Consider the following 18243-nt stretch of genomic DNA (forward strand, 5'->3'; position numbering starts at 1 on the left):
CCAGAATCCCCCCGGTTCCCCCCAGGATTCCAGCCTCGCCCCCCCGGTTCCTCCGAGGAAGAGCTTGTCCCCGTGCATGATGGGAAAGAGATTGGTACCCCCCTCCCCTACCCCCCCCAGGATCCCAGCCCCGGACACCCCAAAGTCCCCCCACCCCAAGATCCCTGGTCCTGAGATGCTCTGTTCCTAGCGGAGCCTCGCAACCAGACTCGATGTCCCTGTACCCGGGGGTGGACGGGAAAGAGCCGAGGTCCCTGGGTGTGACTGGCCCCAAGTCACCGCAAGGCGCAGGAGGGGCGGGGTGCAGGGATCGGGCTGGGGGGCGAGGGAGGGGGGCAGGGATCGGGCTGGGGGGCGGGGTTGGTACAAACCAAGTAGACGGAACGAGGTCTTTGTTATTTGGCACTTAGCCTCTCTGGGGGCAGGGGGTCCCGCCAGCTTGTCTGCACTGGGCCGCAGGGGAGCTGCCCAAAGGGGTCAGGGCTGGGCCAGTCTCCGGTGTCCGAGAGCAGCCGGGGGACCAAATACAGGAACCACCGAGGACAACGATGCAACAACCTGCCCACGGGGAAGTTTCTTCATGCCCGGCCGCTCCGCTCTCCCGGGGGAAGAAGGGGGCAGGGCAGGCGCCCGCGGAACTGCTCTTTCGGTGAGCCCCGCAGCACCTTCCTGAGCCTGGCACTTCGCTGGCCGGCTTGGGGCAGTCCCACACTCCCTCCGCCCTCTGAGCAGCCAATGGGGACCAGGCCAGCCCCCGACACGCCTTGATTTGGAGACACCCCTGTGCGAGTCGCAGCCCGAGCCTGGCCATGGGGAAATGGCAAGAAATGACAAAGGAGGTAAGGGGAGGACTGGGGGAGGCTGCAGACTAGAGGATCCTGGAGGAGGAGGGGTAATTAAGAGCGACTTTGTCTTTGTGACTTCTTGTCCCTCTACTCTCAGGACATGGAGATCAAAGTCCACGGAGCCTCATTTGGGAACAGCTCCCTTATTATCTTGGGGACTGACCCCACTGGTGGTGTATAACCTTCTCCTCCCAGCTCTGCCAATGCCCCTCGGTCCCAGCCTGCAGGTCCCTGGTTCCTGTTATTCCAGCCCTAGGCTCCCTCTCTCTCACCTCTTCCGATGTCTCTCAATCCCCCCCCCCGCCCCGTCCCCCTGCCATTCCAGCCCTGGGCTCCCCCCACACATAGAGTTCTACCAATGCCCCTGTCACGGGGTCCCCGGGCGATGCTCTGGAACTGCTCCCTACGAACCTAGTCAGGACTCTGGGGGAGCTTCCTCTCTGGGAGCAGCCTGTCTGCAGGACACACAGCTCACCCGGCTTCCCCCTTCCTGGGTCTGACCTCGGAGCATTCAGCATCCTCTGCCCCTCCGTGCGCTTCCCACAGCGAGTCCGCCCAGGCGGGGTCCTGGGGAAGCCAGAGGGTCCTGCCCCCCAACTTCACAGTCAGACGTGACTCTCAGCCAGCCAGTAAAACAGAAGGTTTATTAGACGACAGGAACATGGTCTAACACAGAGCTTGCAGGTACGGAGAACAGGACCCCTCAGCCGGGTCCATTTTGGGGGGGCAGTGAGCCAGACAACCCCATCTGCACTTCACTCCACGTCCCCAGCCAGCCCCAAACTGACTCACCCTCCAGCCCCTCCTCCTCTGGGCTTTGCCCTTTCCCCGGGCCAGGAGGTCACCTGATTCCTTTGTTCTCCAGCCCTTTAGCTCTCACCTTGCAGGGGGGAAGGGCTCAGGCCATCAGTTGCCAGGAGACAGAGTGTCGGCCATTTATGTACACTGGCCCTTTGCTCTGCAACAATTACACCCCCTTATCCCACCACCTAGAGACTTAAGAAATGCATAGGGGAAACTGAGGCACCCCTACAGTATTCAGAGGAAACATTAAGAACAGTCCCGCTTTGTCACAGCCCCTCAATCCTGACCCACAGTCCCCTGCTATCCTAGCCTGAACGCTAGTTTACAGACTCACCTCACACAACAACAGTAGCTGGAGATTTTTAATGCTGGGAGCCAATTCCACATTCTGTTTGCCTTCTCTCTGGGTGGCTCCTGCTCTGCCCTTCTCTCCAGTCCCAGAAACAGCAGCTTTGTCGGACCAGAAACTCATTTGCAGGCAAGAAGATAAAAATCTAGCTGTGTTGGCCCCATTGTGCATGTCTGGATTTGTGGCGTGTTCCCTGCAGGAGCTAGAGAAGCAGTATGCCCCCAGCCGGTGGTCTCACCGCATGGACAAGGAGGCTGTGATAGAGGCCCATGTCAGGGAGGTGACTGAAGGTAAAGGGCCAGCAGGCAGACGGTTTTGCCAGGGAACAAGCTTCCCACAGAGCAAAGGGTGGAGAAATGGATGCAGATGTGACTCATATTGTGCAGAGAGAGCATCTCAGATGCAGAGTAGCGTATAGAGCTGCTGAGAGCGGGGGGGCACTGGCAGGTTACTAGGTGAGCTTCCAGCCCCACACTGGCTCCTGTGCTGGGCCCAGTCGCTCTGCCTGCTCTGTTCTATTTGTTTGATGATGCTCGTGCTTGGATTCTGTGAGACACAAATCCAAAGACAGCCCCAACCCCAAAGAGCTGGCAGAGATGAGAAAGAGACGCCCCATGGCAGGACCCACTAGGCCACCCAAACAGGGTGACTTGGGGGCCTTTGTTTGTAAATTACCAACCCCCTTGTGGGCCCCACAGAAGCAGGTGGGGATTTAAGAGGGTTTGGACTGCAGGGGGGTGGCTTGGCAAAGGGGGATGCGGTGCCGAGAGCTGCAGAAACAGACAGGCTCCCGGATCAGAGCTGAGAGACAGAGAGTCTGGGAGCCAGGGGGGGTGAGGGGGCTGCTTGCCTGCTGCACCATGGAGCAGCCAGTGTATTTAGTCTGTCCTTCGTTCTGCTCACAGGCACCAGGAGGGCCCAGGCCACCATGCAGACCCTGCTTCATGTCCCTTACGGGGGTAGTGATGGGGAGAAACTGGACATTTACTTACCCACAGATCTCTCTGAAGGTAAATGGGGAGGAGCGGGATGAAAGCAAGAGGAGCTGGGAGAACAGGGAGGGAGGAAGTGGAGGGAACATGCAGCATGCCTTGCCTGCCAGGTTACCCTTTGTTGTTCCTTGCAGCCTTCCCACTCGTCCTGTACATCCACGGTGGATACTGGCAGTTTTTAAGGTGAGGCAAGTCCTTTTCAGGGAGTTATTTGTGAGCGGGGGAACCTGTGTGAGTGGCTCAGCCCTAGCCCCAGAACTTCCTCCTCAGGAGTAAAAAGAGTTCGAGCTAGGCCTGTCCTGGGTGCTGCAGGTCCAACAGGCAGATAATCTGCCCCCCTTGGAACATCTCTGTGGCTGGCCCTGTCTCGGGAGGTGCTTTGGGCACAGGGGAGCTGCTTGGCTACATCCCAAGCAGTTGAGCATGTGACTCACCAGGGTTTCTCTTCCCCAGTAAGGAGGTGTCGGGCTTTATAGCGCCCCCTCTGGTGACACAGGGCATTGCGGTGGTGGCGGTTGGCTATGATCTGGCTCCGAAAGGTAAGGGGTGCCAGAAGTGGGAACAGCATCTCCTCCCCTCGGCCCTGTGGCCCCTCCTCACTTTGTGCTTTCTGCCTAGGCCACCTGGATGCGATGGTGGCGCAGGTGCGGCGCAGTGTGGCCTTCCTTGTGCAGCAGTATTCAAAGATCAGGTAAGGCAGCGTATAGCTCCTGGGCACTCGTTCTGCTGTCCCTGCCAACCTGCAGGGCCATGGCAGGAGGAGGCCACGTCAGGCAGATCATGCTGAAGGCGTTTCGCACAGCGTTAGGGACCTGTGGTAGTGAGTACATGTGGATGGACCCTGAGGAGTAGGACTCTGGAGACATGCACGACTGTACTCTCCTCTCGGTGGGGTGGGGGACTGGAGCAGAGGAGAACTAATCCGGCTTTTCTGACCCCACTGCTCGGAATGCTGCCACCTTCGTACTCTGACTCTGTCAGGCTACGCAGGCTCCTCCATTCCAAAGGGGAGCCCCACAGCTGGATGCGCAGACCCCAGTCCCCCTACCTCCCCCTACCTCCCCGCTCACAGCTCCTTCTGTCTACCCTCGCCCTGTCTAGCGGAGTTTACCTGTGTGGACACTCAGCAGGGGCTCACCTGGCAGCCATGGTGCTCTCAACTGACTGGGAGGAGTACGGAGTGACACCAGACATAAAAGGTAGTGCCCGGTTTCCCTAGGGACCCTCCCCACCACTCCCCTGTGCTCCATGCCCCATAAAGCAGGGTTTGCTCATTTGATGGGCTCATTGAGCCATGATGCATTACACCCCTTTCCACTCCAGCCACGTGGCTCTGTTCTGCTGAGGAGTGAAGAGAGCAGAGTGTATCCGTGTTCCGTATGGACTCTGCCTAGCAGCCTCTTTTGCCCAGGTCTATAGTGTGGTAGCACCGAGCGGCCAGGGCCCCATATTGTCAGGCAGTGTACGAACGTGTAATCGATTGTCTCCGCCCCAAGAATATTTCTGTTTATGTGTGAAACTGGAGACCAAATGGGGATACAACAAACAGACAGTGGGAGCACGAGGGAACCACAGTGTGTCTCTGTCTCCAAGCTCCCGTCCCAGGTGCCATCTCTCCCTCCAGGTCTGAGTGCGCAGTGCCCTCCAGAGCATGCTTACTGGCACGGCCCTGCCATGGCCTTCAGGGGTAGGTGTCTCACCCTGCCCTGAGCAGGGACCTGGAAAACCGTAGTGAGGTACAGGCCAGAGAGGAAATTCCCCCTGTGCTGGGGAGTGAGGCAGGCCTCACACAGATTAGGGTGTTTTTATTTTCCAGGAGCTTTTCTGGTGAGTGGAGTCTACGACCTTGAACCCATCACGCACACCTCCGTGAACAACCTGCTCCATATGAGCCGGTGAGCGCCCCGGGGGCCAGAGCTAGCACGCCCTCCACAGAGACAGCCACGGAACTCACAATCAGGAACACACGGGCAGCTTGCCCCTGCCTGCATGCCCCCTTGTTCCTGTACCCCCTGCCTAGGGGTGTGCCCCATACCTATGCAGCACTCGTGCATTCCCCTGCTCCAAGCCACGTGCGCACACTGGGCCAGTACAGCCTGCACCCGCCCCCTTCTACTAGGGGGGCAGGACCCTGCAGTCCGTGGACACACACCTGGGCACATGCGCACCCCTGGTATGCACAGACTGCGCGTACCCTGCTCCTGCCCACACCTCCGGGGTGTGCATACTGAGCTCCTTCCCAGGCACACACGGGCAGTACGGGTGTGTGCTCTGCAGTGTGAGCATAAAGACTGGCTTCCCCTGTGCCCAGTTCCTCCCCACCATAGAGGGCTGACAGGCTGTGCTTGCTGCCCCCCAGCCCTGCTCCTCCCCCGTGGGTCTGACTGCTCTGCAGTGACACTATGTCTCTACCCAGGGAGGTCGCCCGGAGGAACAGCCCCATCCTGTGTGTGACAGCTGCAAAGCCTGCCAGGAAGGCCTGTGAGGTGCTGATCGCTGTGGCCCAACACGACTCGCCAGAATTCCACAGACAATCCCAAGAGTATTTCCAGGTTCTGCTCCCAGCAGCCCCACCATCTTTACCGTTTCACGCTCGCGTGTGTGCATCCTCGGGCATGCGAGGGGAAGTCAGCGGCAGGACCCCAGCCCAGTTCAGTAGACTCTTTCCACCCTCGCTTGCAGGTGTCCCAAGATATTAGAGACACATGGTCTGAGATAATATCTTTTATGGGACCAACTTCTGTTGGTCCAGGAGGCCAGCCCTGAAGAAGAGCTCTGTGTAGCTCAGGCGCGTCTCTCTCCCCAGCAGAAGGTGGTCCCATAGAAGATATTACCTCACCCACCTTGTTTCTCATTGCACCCTTGCTACATGGCGCCCAGCTGGAAACCTCTCTGGGGCCTCCCATCCCTAAGGAGCTGGGGCTTTGGCTCTGCCCTGACTGGTCACTTTCTGCACCCCTAGATTTTCCCTAAAGGTCTGTGCGATGGGGTGGAGAAACCTTGGCTGGCTAGGGCAGGGTGGGTTTGGCAAACTACTTTGGACACAAGTAGTTACTAGCTGGCCTGGCCCTGCCTGAGCGGGAGCCCTTGAGGTAACCACTAACTGGCGGCAGGCTTAAACCAGGGATTCCCAGATACAGGGAGAAGGCCTCTAGCCTGGGCTGGTGGTAGCCTAGGCGGAGCTACCCAGGGGCAGCCAGAGCAGAGAGGGATTTGTTCAGCTCAGAGAGCTGGGCTGGCCGGCAAGGGCATTTGCCTTTAGTGGGGGTGACTGCCTGAAAGAGGTGCACTTTGCAGGCTGTCCCACTTCAGGCCTCAATTTCCTTCCAGCTTGTAAGCTAAGCAGGTTCTAGCGGGGCCAGTGTTTGGATGGGAGCCTGCAAGAGCTGGAGCAGGCAGCGAGGAACCTGATCCGGGAGGGTGGTGGGATGCTCTGTTCTGTCATCTGCCTCTTGGAGAACGGCCTAGAATGACTCTCATGCAGCAGGGAGACCCATTGCCTAGTGCTGCCTGGCCCCCTTCAGCCTCCCATCCAAGCGATGACTCAGCGTGGCTCATAGAGGCGTATAACAGGAGACTGCCTCTCCCACCGCAGTGAGGGTCCAGCAGAGAGGAGAACGCCCCGGGGGTTGGTGTTGGGTGGGGGGCTAGTTTCTGTGATGGGCCTGTTTGTTCAGGGAGAGGATGCCCCACTCCCTGCTGGGTGGCATTTGCTCCAGTTGGGAGCTCTTGGGGCAGGGCTGCTGCTTCCTCCCATCTCCCTCACCCTGGTGCCTGGCTCCTGTGTGGAGGAGCAGCCACCTCCTCCCTGAAGTGCCTGGTCTTTCTCTCTGCTGTCTCTTCTCTCCAGGCCTTGCGCTCAGCTGGCTGGAGAGTCTCTCTGCTGGACATTGCTGACACAGATCACTTTGACGTCATTGAGAAGTTATACCAGGGGGGCTATATCCTGACTCAGGTAAGGAGGTAGGTGGGCTCCCTGTGGCACTAGGGCCACCAGAGCTCTTGTGGGCTTGGCTCGGGGTTGGAGACTACCAGCCAAGATCAGCTTGGCGATGGGGAGGCTGCCTCCTAGACCTATTGCCACCTGGCGGTTCTGATGCTGGTCTGTGCCTCAGCTGTGTCAGGTGTGGGCGAGTGCAGAGCCTGGTGCCGGGGCAGGGCTCTGCTCATTAGCAAGGCCGGGCAGTGCGTGACAGAGCAAGGGGCGGATCAGCGTGGGGGGGACTGGGCGACTCGTCTCTCCTGCTCACAGACACCGTGCTGCAGCGAGCAAGGCCCAGCCGCCTCTTGTTTACCGGATTCTTGTTCCTTAACATTTCAGGTGATTTTGAACATGATTTCAAGAGCATGATTTGAAAGTGATGGTGGCAAAATGGAGGCTGCAACCCACAGTCCCACTGACGATGAGTCACTGCCTGGTCCCGTCTGACACTTCCTGTTCCTGGGGCAAGACTAGCACGTCCCTTGTGCAGCCCTGTTAAAAGTGCCCCGGCTGCTTGGGACAGACATTTGCCTTTTCTGCCCCTCCCTGACTCTCCACTTCCAGTTCTGTGCAATCCCTGGTGCTGGCTGGAACAGAGAAGGGCCAACTCTAGTGGGGCCTATTAGAGTATTCTCAATGGGGCCAGTGGTTCTTGTGCCAGGTTTGCTGGGCACATCACCCTTGTCACACGGGCTGACACCTGGCTGCAGCATACTGGCCAGACAGTCCAGTGGGGATCTCCCCGGCTGTCTGGCTCCACTGTGCATTTGCCCCCTCACAATTTCCCTGGAACTGGTTCTAGTGAATATTAAATAAAATCTGAACATAAATAACAGCTGCTGCTTTCGTATAAACCTCTCTCCTGGGGAAATGGCCTTGTAATAAATCCATGAGTTCAGGCAAGACACTATTACTGTATAAATCAACTGCGCCGTCTCCTCCAAAACCACAGAGCTCTAGCAGCTGAGCTAAAAGAGACTTCCCATAGCTGGCAGCAGTAGTAGAACCCTTATCCAGTACTCTGCGTGAGGCCTAGCCGTTAGGTAACTGCCCACAGAGCACCAGGTCGAGGCCCCTCTGTGCTGCTGCAGCAGAGCAAAGGGACTTAAAGCTGCACTGAAGTGGCCACTGGGGATTTCCTGAGCTTATGGCAAGGTTGGTATAACCATCACCTGCTTCTCGCCCCGCGCCCCCTTCCCCCACCTTGCATAGGATATGGGAGGGGTGGGGCTGGCATGTGCTGTGCTCCAGTGATCGGGCCAGAGGGGATGATTTCATCTGCTATAGGCAACCCTGGGGCTGTTCTAACTTGCTCCAGGGACAAAACCAGCTCCTGTTGCTTCCTGATGGAAAGGTGAATAATGTTACCTTTGCCCCCTCTCTTCTCAGGTGAGCTGAGTGAAGCCTCGGTGCATGTCATTCACAGTATGTTAGAGCCTGCTGCGGTCCTCGTGGGGGTACTGGTACCCCGCAGTCCCGCAGCTGGCTGTTTTGTTTGGTTTACCGACACCTGCGTGGGGCTCCTGCTGAGTGCAGTGCTTCTCCTGCTGGCTGGGGAGCCTAATGGCACCACTTTCCTGACAATCACTGGCAGTTTCACCATGAGGACTGTTTGATTCCCTGATGACAGGGGGCCATGGCAGGAGCAGGGAGTTTGTGTGGCTAGGGCCCTGTCCCTGGGCAGAGTGAACTTTGTCCTCCCGACTGCTGTCCCCACAGTGCCTTGTACTACCACCCACGTCAGCACTGGCTACATCCATCGCTCCCCCTGGAATTAGTAGTGCCCCGGCCAGAATGTGTCAACCCATCTCCTCCGTGGGTAAATGCCCCCTTTGCCCCAACGCACCCTCAACACTGACCCCTTGACTGTCCACCCCTGTGGGTCCAACACCCCTCAGTGCCTGCCCACACCAGCCCATGGCTAGTTTCTCTATAATGTATTGTTCACGCACAAGGCTCTATCCCCTGGAACAGCCCCGACGGGGAGGAGCAAATGTGGCCTTGCCAAAGACCAGAGGACAACATCGCCCAGGCTACCGTGCACGGCTGCTCCCAGCAACCCCCTGAAGTGCCCCGTCCCACCTGCTGCCATGACTGCGCCGGGCCTGAGAGCGCTGCCTGCGGTTTTGCCTGCCCCCTTTGCCCCCCCCACCCCCCGTTCTGGTCATGGGGCAGGAGAGACTGGGCCCACCCCCTGTGTGAGATCCTACCCCCCTGTGGGCACCCTGTGACGAAGCGGGACTGTTCTTAATGTTTCCTCTGAATACTGTGGGGGGTGCCTCAGTTTCCCCTAGGCAGTTCTTAAGTATCTAGGGGGTGGGATAAGGGTGTATGATCGTTGCAGAGCCCTAGAGGGCAGGGATGTGCAGGGACACAGAGAATGGCCAACACCCTGTTTCCTGGCAACTGATGGCCTGGCCCTTCCCCCCTGCAAGGTGAGAGCTAAAGGGTTGGAGAACAAAGGAATCCGGTGACCTCCTGGCCCGGGACAGGGACAAAGCCCAGAGGAGGAGGGGCTGGAGGGAGTTTCAATTTGGGGCTGGCTGGGACATGGAGTGAAGGGCAGACGTGGTTGTCTGGCTCACTGCCCCCCAGAATGGACCCAGCTGAGGGGTCCTGTTCTCTGCACCCCCAGCCCCAGGCCCTGGCAGGGGAAGCGGCTACTCGGTCTCTGCTCTGCCTCCCCGAGCTGCCAGAGGCTGCCCGGCGCTGCACAGCTCCGGCCCCTGGGGAGAGGGGCGCCAAGGCCACTTTCTGCGGCTCTCCCCCGCCGCCAGGTCCGGCCCGGCCCCTGAACGGCAGGTGGGGGTTCGCGGCCAGCTCACGGCCGGGGAGAGCAGCCCAGGCCCGATGCGGAGGGATGGGCACACGCTGGGCCCCGCAGTCCAGTGCCAGCCGCTGCAGGGCGCTCTGTGCCGTACGGCGGGGGCGCCTAGCCGGACCCCGGAGGCTCCCGTGTCCACAGCACGTGCTCCTTGCGCGGGGGCCCCTGAACCGGGGCCGAGGGGGTCGCAGCCCGCTGAGCCGAGCCGCGGGGCCCTTTCCCGCGGGGGTTAACAGCCTCCGAGCGGGCTTCGGGGGTGCCAAGTGCTGGGCTCAGGCTGCCCCCCCTGCGCCCAGGGTCCGCGCCCGCCGGTCTGCACGGCCCGGCCCCAGCGCAGCGCCCCCGCCGGGGTGTCAGGCTCCCGGACGCCGGAGGGGGCGCACGGACCCCTGCTCCCCAGAGCGCCCGGGCGCTGCGCCGGGGGCCGGCTGAGGAGCGGCGCGGCTGGTCGGGCGGGGATGGGGCTGGGGCGAGGCGCGCTGCCCGCGGGCGCCCTGTGTCTGGGCGCTGCGCTCAGCGGCACCCTCAGCTTCGGGCTCCTGGCCGCGGCCATCGGGTCGGACTATTGGTACCTGGTGCGGGTGGAACCGGCGCGGGACCCGGAGCCGCTCAGCTCCCACTCTGGGCTCTGGCGGGTCTGCGAAGGTAACGGGCGCCGGGACCCCGCCGTCGGCTCGGGCACCCCCACCCTGCCAGCCCCGGTTCCCCGCCGGGGCCCCGCATTTATCGGCGCTCCATCAGCCTCCTCCCGGGCTCCCGCGCCTCCGGGCGTTGAGGCAGCTGAGGGCCGGCGCTGCCGTGAGCTTCCCCAGAAGCAGTGACCCTGACCGCCACCCCCCACCCCACAGCGTGCGCTCCCGGCACCCCGCGGCGTTCCGCCCCCGGGAGCGCGGGGTGTGAGCTGCGAACCTGCCTCGGGGCCGGCGCGCCTCGCCCTTCAGTGCCAGCTGAGCGGGGGGCCCTCGGCTTCTTCCCGGCCCCCTTGGCTCCCCGGCCCCGCTGTGAGCAGCTGCTGAGCACACAGGGGGGGAGCTGCCCGCGGCCCCCTCCCTGCGGCGCTCCCGCCTCCCCTGTCCGGGAAGCCCCCTGCCCAGGGGCGCAGAACGCGGCCCGCTGGGCTCGGCCCCCCTGGTTCCCATGCGGGCCTGCGGTCCGGGCTGGAGAGACAGACAGGACCGGGGCCCTGCGGGGAGAAGTGAGGAGCTAACCGGGGCGCCTGGTTCTGGGGGCAGACCGGCAGGGCGCTGCCACAATGAGTACGGAGTGGGAGGGGGCTGAGAGCCACTGTATGGGAGAGAGACCACGTCAAGCCAGGGGTGCTGCAGCGTTCCTGGTGCCAGCACCTGGGCGGATCGGGCACGTGTGTGTGTGTGTGTGCTGGGGGGGGGGGAGCAGCTGGTTTAATTGCTGATAATTATCTGGGGAAGTCACTGGCCCCCCAGGCTTTCCGGGGCTTTGCTCCCCAGGAGTTCAGACGCCAGCCTGGGACTGGAGCCTGGATTCTCTGCTCCCACCACAGGCCTTGGTGACCTTGGGCCCATCACTGTGTCCCACACCTGGCACCACAGCCCTGTCCTGCTGCCCTGTGGTGACGGGAGGGCAGCTAAGCACTTGGCTAGCGGGGCTGAGCAGAGGGCCCCAGGAAGGGAAGTGACCAGCTGCTGCGGCCTCTCCAGCTGTAATGTCCCTGTCCCTCCTGGGGGCATGGAACTTGGCAGGGGATGTGGGGAGGGGCTGTGCCCAGGGCAAGATGTCTCCTACCCTGGGCAGCTCCCACTGCTTGCCAGGATTGGGGGGTGGGGGCCGGCAGGAGCAGCCCCCATTGGTGAGGGGGGCTTGTTAGAACAGCCCCAAGGAGACAGCGGTTCGCTGTACTCTGGATCAGGGCTGCTGCTGCTGGTTCGCAGACCTTGCGTTGCAATTACTTGTGTCTCATTACTGTCCCCAGAGCAGGCCTGTCACAGGGGCTGCTGCTGACTGGATCCTTTCCCTGTTCCCCAGGGCTCCTGTCAGTTTGAAGGGCGCTTGCCCCCAGCCAGGCAGGTCAGAGAGCCCCTTCATGCTGCCTTTCATTCCAGTGGACCACATGCCAGACCTCCCTGCAGAGCCGAGGGGCATGTGCCTGGGATCTCATTATTGGGCAGCTGCTTCTCAGGGGGGGTCAGAGGTTCATTAACGACTGTCCCATGTGGTGTTGCATCCAGTCACTGCTGCTCTGCCAGGTCCTGGCGGCTAGAGTTTCTGCTTCTCGATGTGCCACTTTAGTGTGCATGGGAGGCTGGAGCCTGACGCTAAATTCTCCAAACACACCTGCAGGTGCTGGCTTTGCACTGAGCTCTCCTGCAGGAGCCATCCACGGCAAAAGGGAACTACACTCTCATGCCTTGCCTAGGAGCTGTGCCCTGTCAGGGGAGTATGGCATCCAGGGATTGGCTGCATGAGGTCCCCATCTTCCTGTTAGCTCCTCCTGTGGCCATGCACAGAGCCCTGGCTTGGCCTCAGACAGGGCCTGTGGCTTTGGGACCAGAACTCCAGAACCCAGGCCTGCAGCTGCTCTCAGGGCATGGGGCAGACAGGAGCATCCCTCCCGCAGGGAGGGAATTCCGTACCTGCAGTGGGCAAGAGCCCTGCTTCAGGGCAGGAAGAGGAGGTGATGGCATGATTGGCATGTACAGCACTGCCCTGGGGACTTCCCAGCCCTGCTGGCGCAGAGGTGGCCATGGGGATCCCAGAGAGAACGCCATGGGAGGGGGCAGGAAGGCTCCATAAAGGCTTCTGAGGAGTGGGTGGGGCTCTCTGCATTTCAGAGGCTCCTCCAGAGAGAAGGGCAGCTGGCTAACACAGAACTAACAGCTGCAGGTCCACCCCAGCCAGGTGCAGGAGGGCCCAGCTCCCACATCTGTACCCCAGCCCTGAGCTCCCTGCTGAGAGCTCTCACTGAGCTGAGCAATGCCACCCGCATGGGGAGCTCTCTACTCACTAGTGAAATTGTCCCCTTAGCCCCAACGCCCATCCCTGGCTTGGCCCCCAGCAGATCCCCATGGATGTTGGGGTCCCTGCGCTGGGGGCTGTAAATCCTCCATAGAGCTTCTCTCCTCACCCCCTCCCCCACACCCCGCTTTCCAGAGTCATAGATTCGAGGCAGATGAAACCGTTAGGATGGTCTCATCTGGCCTCCTGTATAACACAGGCCAGAGGACCCCCGTTATGTCCCGGCTGGGGGCTGGTTTATTTTCTCCTTTCCTTTCCAGGCAGGAATGTCTGCATCCCACTGATTGACCCATTTGGGAGCGAGAGCCAAGATGTGCCCGCGTCACTGCAGCATCTTATCTGTGAGTCGCCCTGGCCCGCAGGAGGGAAGTTGTCCCAGGCTTGCTCACGGGGGCGAGGGGTGCCCAATGTGCTGCTCCACGGGGGGGCTCTGCTCAGGACCCCCACACTCAGGTGCCTCTGTGCTGGGTCCCTGCATTGGCTGCAGGAAGGGGAGCAGGACGGGGCTGTGCCAGGGCCAGTGCCCAGGGCAAGGCCAGTACCCAGGGCAAGGCCTGGAACAGTTGAGGCTCATCCTTCCTGGTGGGCACAGAGCAGGGCAGAGACCTGTGTTACTGCCACTTCCATCTGAGCAGCCTGAAGCCAGGGCATGTACGGCCTCCGGAGCCCATCTCACTCTGTCCTTGGCAGGCATGCACCGGGCCTTCGTGGTCATGCTGCCGCTCAGCCTCATCCTCCTCGTCCTCGGCTGGATCTGTGGCGTTGTCAGTTCCTTGGCACAAAGCCGCCAGCTGCTGCTCTTCACAGGCTCCTACTTGCTGCTGGGAGGTGAGTGGCTGTGGCCGGCGCGCGTGGGCAATGCGGGGGGACGTGCAGGCCACACGCTGTCTCGGGGGCTCAGTCCCTGCAGGGAGCAGCCAGGGGCCCAGGTGCTGCGGAGTCACTGAGGCGGCGATGGGTTTTCAGCCATCTCCCACTGTCGCACTCGCTGCTCAGGGGGCTCCGCCAGGGTCCTGCCCAGCTCCAAGCCCTACTGCCCAACGCTGGCAGGGGCGCAACCCGGGTCCTGTTTCACTAGCACAGGCGAAGCTGAAGGTGCTTGGACAGTACCCTGGATTTTCCCTTTGTGGCCCTGCCAGATGGTGTGCCTCTGGCCCTGGGTTCTCTCCTTGCTGCTGCTGGGATGTGGGGCTGGGCACAGAGTTGCAATGCGGGCGGGGGGGGGGGGGTTCCCTGAGCAGAGAGCTACAGACCCCTGCCCAATACAGGCCACCCTGGAGCCACACTGCCCCTGCCACTGACCCAAGGAAATGGCCGCAAACTGACCCTGAGCTCACCAGGAGCTCAGTCCCCAGCCCATGGGTAACGGCAGGACCCCTGCAGCCCTGGGTGGGGGAGGGGCTCTGCCAGAGGTGGTGGCATGTTGCTTTTTACCCTGTTGTGGATCAGCAGCACCCCCTTTGCGCTAGGCGCTGTACAAATAGAACCAGAGTCCTGAGCACCGACTGGCTCCTGCTGGGGGGAGTTCAGGTTTTCAGCCTGAGCAGGAGAGAAGCATGCGGGCCCCCTGGTGGGAGAGGGTAGTTTGTGGGTCTAGCAGGATTGGCTTAGTAACCCCTCCTGTTCGCACTCATGCCTATCAGGGCTAAGCGACACTGGTGGGGCCAGTGTGGGGCCAGGGCCAGCTGCCGGGTTCTCTGCCAGTAGTTGGGGATGAGCTCTGGGCTGCCCAGTCCTGCCCCGGCTCTCACAGGGAGCTGCTGCCCAGCCTCTAAATTAAGCACATTTTTGGACTGTGATTTGAATTGTCCCTTGGACCCATCCTCGCATCTGCGTCATGGCAGGCGAGGGAGGGCACCTGCTGGCTGAGGGGAAGGTGGGGGTTTGGGGCTGGGAACCCCCTTTCCCTGCTGAGCCTCGCCTGGGGGGACACGCAGAGACAGACCAGTGTGGGCCTCTGGTGCTCTGTTGCCCTGGCACTGGGGGGATGGAGACTCAGGGAGCCTGATGCAGGCGGAGAGCCTGGCACTGCCTGTCTCATCCCCTTGGGGCAGGGCTGGCCTCTTCACCCCTCACCAGTAGCTGCTCTCTTTGGCCCTGGCCTGGGATGTCTGTGCCTCCCTGCCTGTCCTTGGTCTCTCCCTCACCCCATGTGCCGTGCCCAGAGCCCTGTCTCGCTCCAGGCTGGCTGTGGGGCGGCTGTCCTGGCCAGGCCTGCTCCCCACTGGCTGCATTTCAGCGCTGCCGGCCGGATTCTGCACTGGTCCTGGCCCCTCTGCGGCCAAAGGAGAGTGAATAACCGGGAAGCTTTTTGCTGTGAGGGCAGCAATGTGCCAGGTATACAACCCAGGGCCGCGCTGCGAGCGGCGTCAGGCGAGAGTGCTGGGGTCAGGGCTGGGCGCGAGATTGCACGCTTGGTACCAGAGGCATGGTGCTAAGCCACCCTCTGTGGCTGCTCCCAGCCACGTGACCTGTGTGGGGGCAGCTCTCCCTGGGCCTGGCTGCTCTGCGCTCTCTAGGGACTGGACCCCATCAGGACCCCAGTGCAGGGAGCTCTGTAACGCTGCGGTTCCTCTGCTGGGAAATCTCCCCACCCCCTTCTTTCTTCTCCTTTGGTGGTGCTGTGCGGGGAGCAGCCAGGACTGCTGGCAAGATGGGGGGGGGCTACTGGGCTGGGGAGCTGCCCCTCTGGGCCACACCAGAGCCTGGGGTGACTCTCTACTGTAGGTGCAGAGTCTCACTGTAACCCCCGGCAGCCAGATATCTCCCACTTCCCTTTGCTGAGCTCCTGTCGCTCAACAGACGTGCTTCGTAGCAATTCCTGCCTGACCCTGAACCTCAGCTGGGGCCGGGGGTGACCGGGTGTGTGTATGTGTGTGTGTGTGTTGGGGGGGCGGGCGCCCTGGGGACGGCCAGGGAATCTCTCCCATTTGTTACCAGCTCAGCTGTGACTGATTTGCTGCCAAGTGGCCAGAGAGGAGCAACTTAGGTGCCCTTTGAGCATTATTAGAGATTCGCCCCATGGCCCGGTTCTTTGCCATGGGAGGCGTGCCAGCTGCATTCCCTCCCTGGGCCTTTTGAATCCCACCTCAGCTCTTCCTGGTCCCGGGCTGGTCTCTGGAGCTTGTGATCACAGGGCCAGGCCGTGTGGCTGCCCCAGGCATCCCCACCCCTCGGGTGTGGCTGCACCATGGGAGAGCTCCTCACATGTCACCGAGGGGAGAGGCAAAGAGCTACCCGGGCACCATACTCAACAGAGCCAGGTGTTCTGGAGCTGGGCTGTTTGGGCCCCCCCAGCTGTCGCCCAGCTGGAAGGCTCAGTAATTACCCTGTGGCTCGCTCTGTCTCGCATCGACCCAGGGCAATGACTCCTCTCGTTCGTTCACCAGCACGCGTCTGCCCCCATCGCTGGGGTAGCTGCACCAGTCTGTTACGGGGGGTTGCTCCCCCGCAGCAGGGCAGGGCTCCCCCTAGTGCAGACAGGAACGGAGGCTCCATCATGCACTCACCTCGGCTGAGCCCCCAGCTTCGCTGAGCCTGGCTGGCAGCAGCTGCACTGCAAAGCCACGTGCAAGGTGCTGCGGCCGCGCTGGTCCCCTGCGCCCCTGTGGGGTCCCCAGAACGTCCAGGCACGTATCCCGTGGCTCACTGTGCTGCAGAGAGCTGAGCTGCTCTGGGGTTCCCTCCCAGAGCATTGGGGGAGACCTTCCAGTGCTTCCGGCACACAGGGACCCATACGAAGGGGCCGGAGTGGGGTAGCTGCAGCCTCTAGGCAGGCGGCTGGCTGCAATCCTAGGAGGGCTGCAGCGTGTGCCGGGGCAGCGCTCAGGTCAGGAGGGTCTCAGCCAGCATTTCTCAGATGCAGCCACCAGCAGACTTTTCTGCAGACACGACAGTCTCCTGGGCAGAGATGGGGGCCAGGTGGGGGCAAAGCAGCAGCCGCCAGCTGTTGCTCCTGGATGCGCCGCCTTGGTGTTTGCTGGCGCTGCCAGCAGGGATCAGTGCCCTGCACCACACAGCCTCCCCGGGAGCTCTGGGCAGCGCCTCTGGAGACGTGGGGCTGGGTGTGTGGGGTGCCAAAGGAACCTGGAACTCCCAGGCAGCTGGGGAGTTCCCTGTCCACCTTCCTGAGGGCTTGGACAATGGTCAGAGTGGCCACCAGCGAGAGTCGGGGGCTGCACCGTGAGGCCCCCAAAACCGTTCCCAGTTGTGCTGCTGGCATGGCACCAGACTGGCCCAATCGCAGCTGTGGTGGACCTGGCCAGGGACCCAGGCCAGCACCGAGCCCTGCCTTCTCTGCCTCTCGCAGGCCTGCTGACACTGTCGGGGATCAGCGTCTACATCAGCTACTCTGGGGCGGCCTTCGCCGAGACCATCCACATGTACAACCAGCAGGACTTTGACCACGTCCGCATCAGCTTTGGCTGGTCCATGGCACTGGCCTGGCTCTCCTTCAGCACTGAGGTGCTGGCCGGCTCCCTCCTCCTCCTCGCTGCCCGGCTCCTCAGCCTGCAGCAAGCCACACGCTCCGTGGCCATCTGAGCCGCAGGGAGATGGGCAGGGACACCCCAGCGCTCCGCCATCTGCAGCTTCTTTGGGACTGACCTTTCTGCCACCCCGTGCCCCACGCACCCAGCTGCAGGCCCGCTGCATTGCAGTCCCTGCTGCTGGGAGGGTAGTGGGTAGGGGGCAGAGGCTAAAACCCCACAGCAGCAGGCCCAGACTGACCCTCCACCCCCTGGTGCTGCTGGCTACAGCCTGGATTCCCTGAGTTCTTGGGGCTGAGCCAGTGACTTGGGGATGGACCTGGCGGCCAGCTCCCCTCGATCCAATGGACCCTGGCTATGATGGAGGCCAGCCTGTTAGAGGGGGCCTACACCCTCCCCACACAGAGCCAGGCAGCTGCAGGGAGAATGATGGAGACAAGGTGAGAGCACAGGGCCGCTGCACCATGCTCAGCCATGGCTCGTGGAAGACCTGGACAGCAGAGCACCCGTCAGAGCTGGGCCAAGCCTGGGGTGAAGGAAGCAGGGCCAAGGGGCAGTCAGCCCCAGCCTGAGGCTTCTCTGCTTGCAGCCTGCCACAGCCCCCTGCTGCCGGGGCTGCCACTGCTTCAGCCGCCCTCCCACTGCCAGAGCATCTGGCCTCCTGTCCTCTGCCCAGCATGTCCCAATAAAAGGTTCCTCTCTGATTCCATAGCTAGCACCTGTCTGTCTCTGGAGCCTCCCACCCCTCCCAGACCCCAGGCTACCACAACCCCTGGGGGCTGAGAGAGCTGGAGGCCCGGCCTCTGCCTGCACGGCCTTGCAGCCACCCCTCTGCCCCAGGGGCTGCTGCAGCACTGCCTTGTCCCCAGGTGCTGGACCTCCCGGCCGGGGAAGGAGCAGGGCTGAGCACCACCCAGAACCCCTCTCTGTATGCCCCATCCCCTGCTGCGGCGCAGTGGCCTCTCTTGC

General features: G+C 61.9%; 2 protein-coding genes across 4 annotated transcripts; both read left to right on the forward strand.

Moving 5' to 3' along the window:
* Positions 1–362: 362 nt before the first annotated feature.
* AFMID (arylformamidase) lies at positions 363–7807 on the forward strand. Of its 3 annotated transcripts, none has more exons than XM_027825825.3 (11): positions 364–839; positions 2198–2288; positions 2904–3008; positions 3125–3173; positions 3444–3529; positions 3609–3681; positions 4092–4189; positions 4807–4885; positions 5407–5640; positions 6841–6945; positions 7312–7807. In XM_027825825.3, the coding sequence occupies exons 1-10, from the start codon at positions 810–812 to the stop codon at positions 6938–6940; spliced, it is 945 nt and encodes a 314-aa protein (XP_027681626.2). In that variant the 5' UTR covers positions 364–809; the 3' UTR covers positions 6941–6945; positions 7312–7807. The 3 variants fall into 3 exon arrangements, with proteins under 3 accessions (XP_027681627.2, XP_027681626.2, XP_007063431.2); XM_007063369.4 differs by having other exon boundaries at positions 368–839; positions 5407–5542; XM_027825826.3 differs by lacking the exon at positions 2198–2288 and having other exon boundaries at positions 363–839.
* A 2447-nt stretch (positions 7808–10254) lies between these two features.
* TMEM235 (transmembrane protein 235) lies at positions 10255–18185 on the forward strand. The gene is made up of 4 exons (XM_037913865.2): positions 10255–10441; positions 13048–13128; positions 13478–13615; positions 17097–18185. Exons 1-4 carry the CDS (start codon positions 10255–10257, stop codon positions 17327–17329), a joined length of 639 nt encoding a protein of 212 aa, XP_037769793.1. The 3' UTR covers positions 17330–18185.
* Positions 18186–18243: the final 58 nt, after the last annotated feature.

This window comes from Chelonia mydas, chromosome 14, assembly GCF_015237465.2.
Source record: "Chelonia mydas isolate rCheMyd1 chromosome 14, rCheMyd1.pri.v2, whole genome shotgun sequence".
Classification (NCBI taxonomy): Eukaryota; Metazoa; Chordata; order Testudines; family Cheloniidae; genus Chelonia; species Chelonia mydas.

Coding starts and splice junctions, on each gene's coding strand:
- AFMID (XM_027825825.3), top strand. CDS start 810: ATGGGGAAATGGCAAGAAATGACAAAGGAG. Junction 2,289..2,903: donor TGTCAGGGAGGTGACTGAAG/GTAAAGGGCCAG, acceptor TTCTGCTCACAG/GCACCAGGAGGGCCCAGGCC. Junction 3,682..4,091: donor CAGCAGTATTCAAAGATCAG/GTAAGGCAGCGT, acceptor CGCCCTGTCTAG/CGGAGTTTACCTGTGTGGAC.
- TMEM235 (XM_037913865.2), top strand. CDS start 10,255: ATGGGGCTGGGGCGAGGCGCGCTGCCCGCGGGCGCCCTGTGTCTGGGC. Junction 13,129..13,477: donor GTCACTGCAGCATCTTATCT/GTGAGTCGCCCT, acceptor TGTCCTTGGCAG/GCATGCACCGGGCCTTCGTG. Junction 13,616..17,096: donor CTCCTACTTGCTGCTGGGAG/GTGAGTGGCTGT, acceptor TGCCTCTCGCAG/GCCTGCTGACACTGTCGGGG.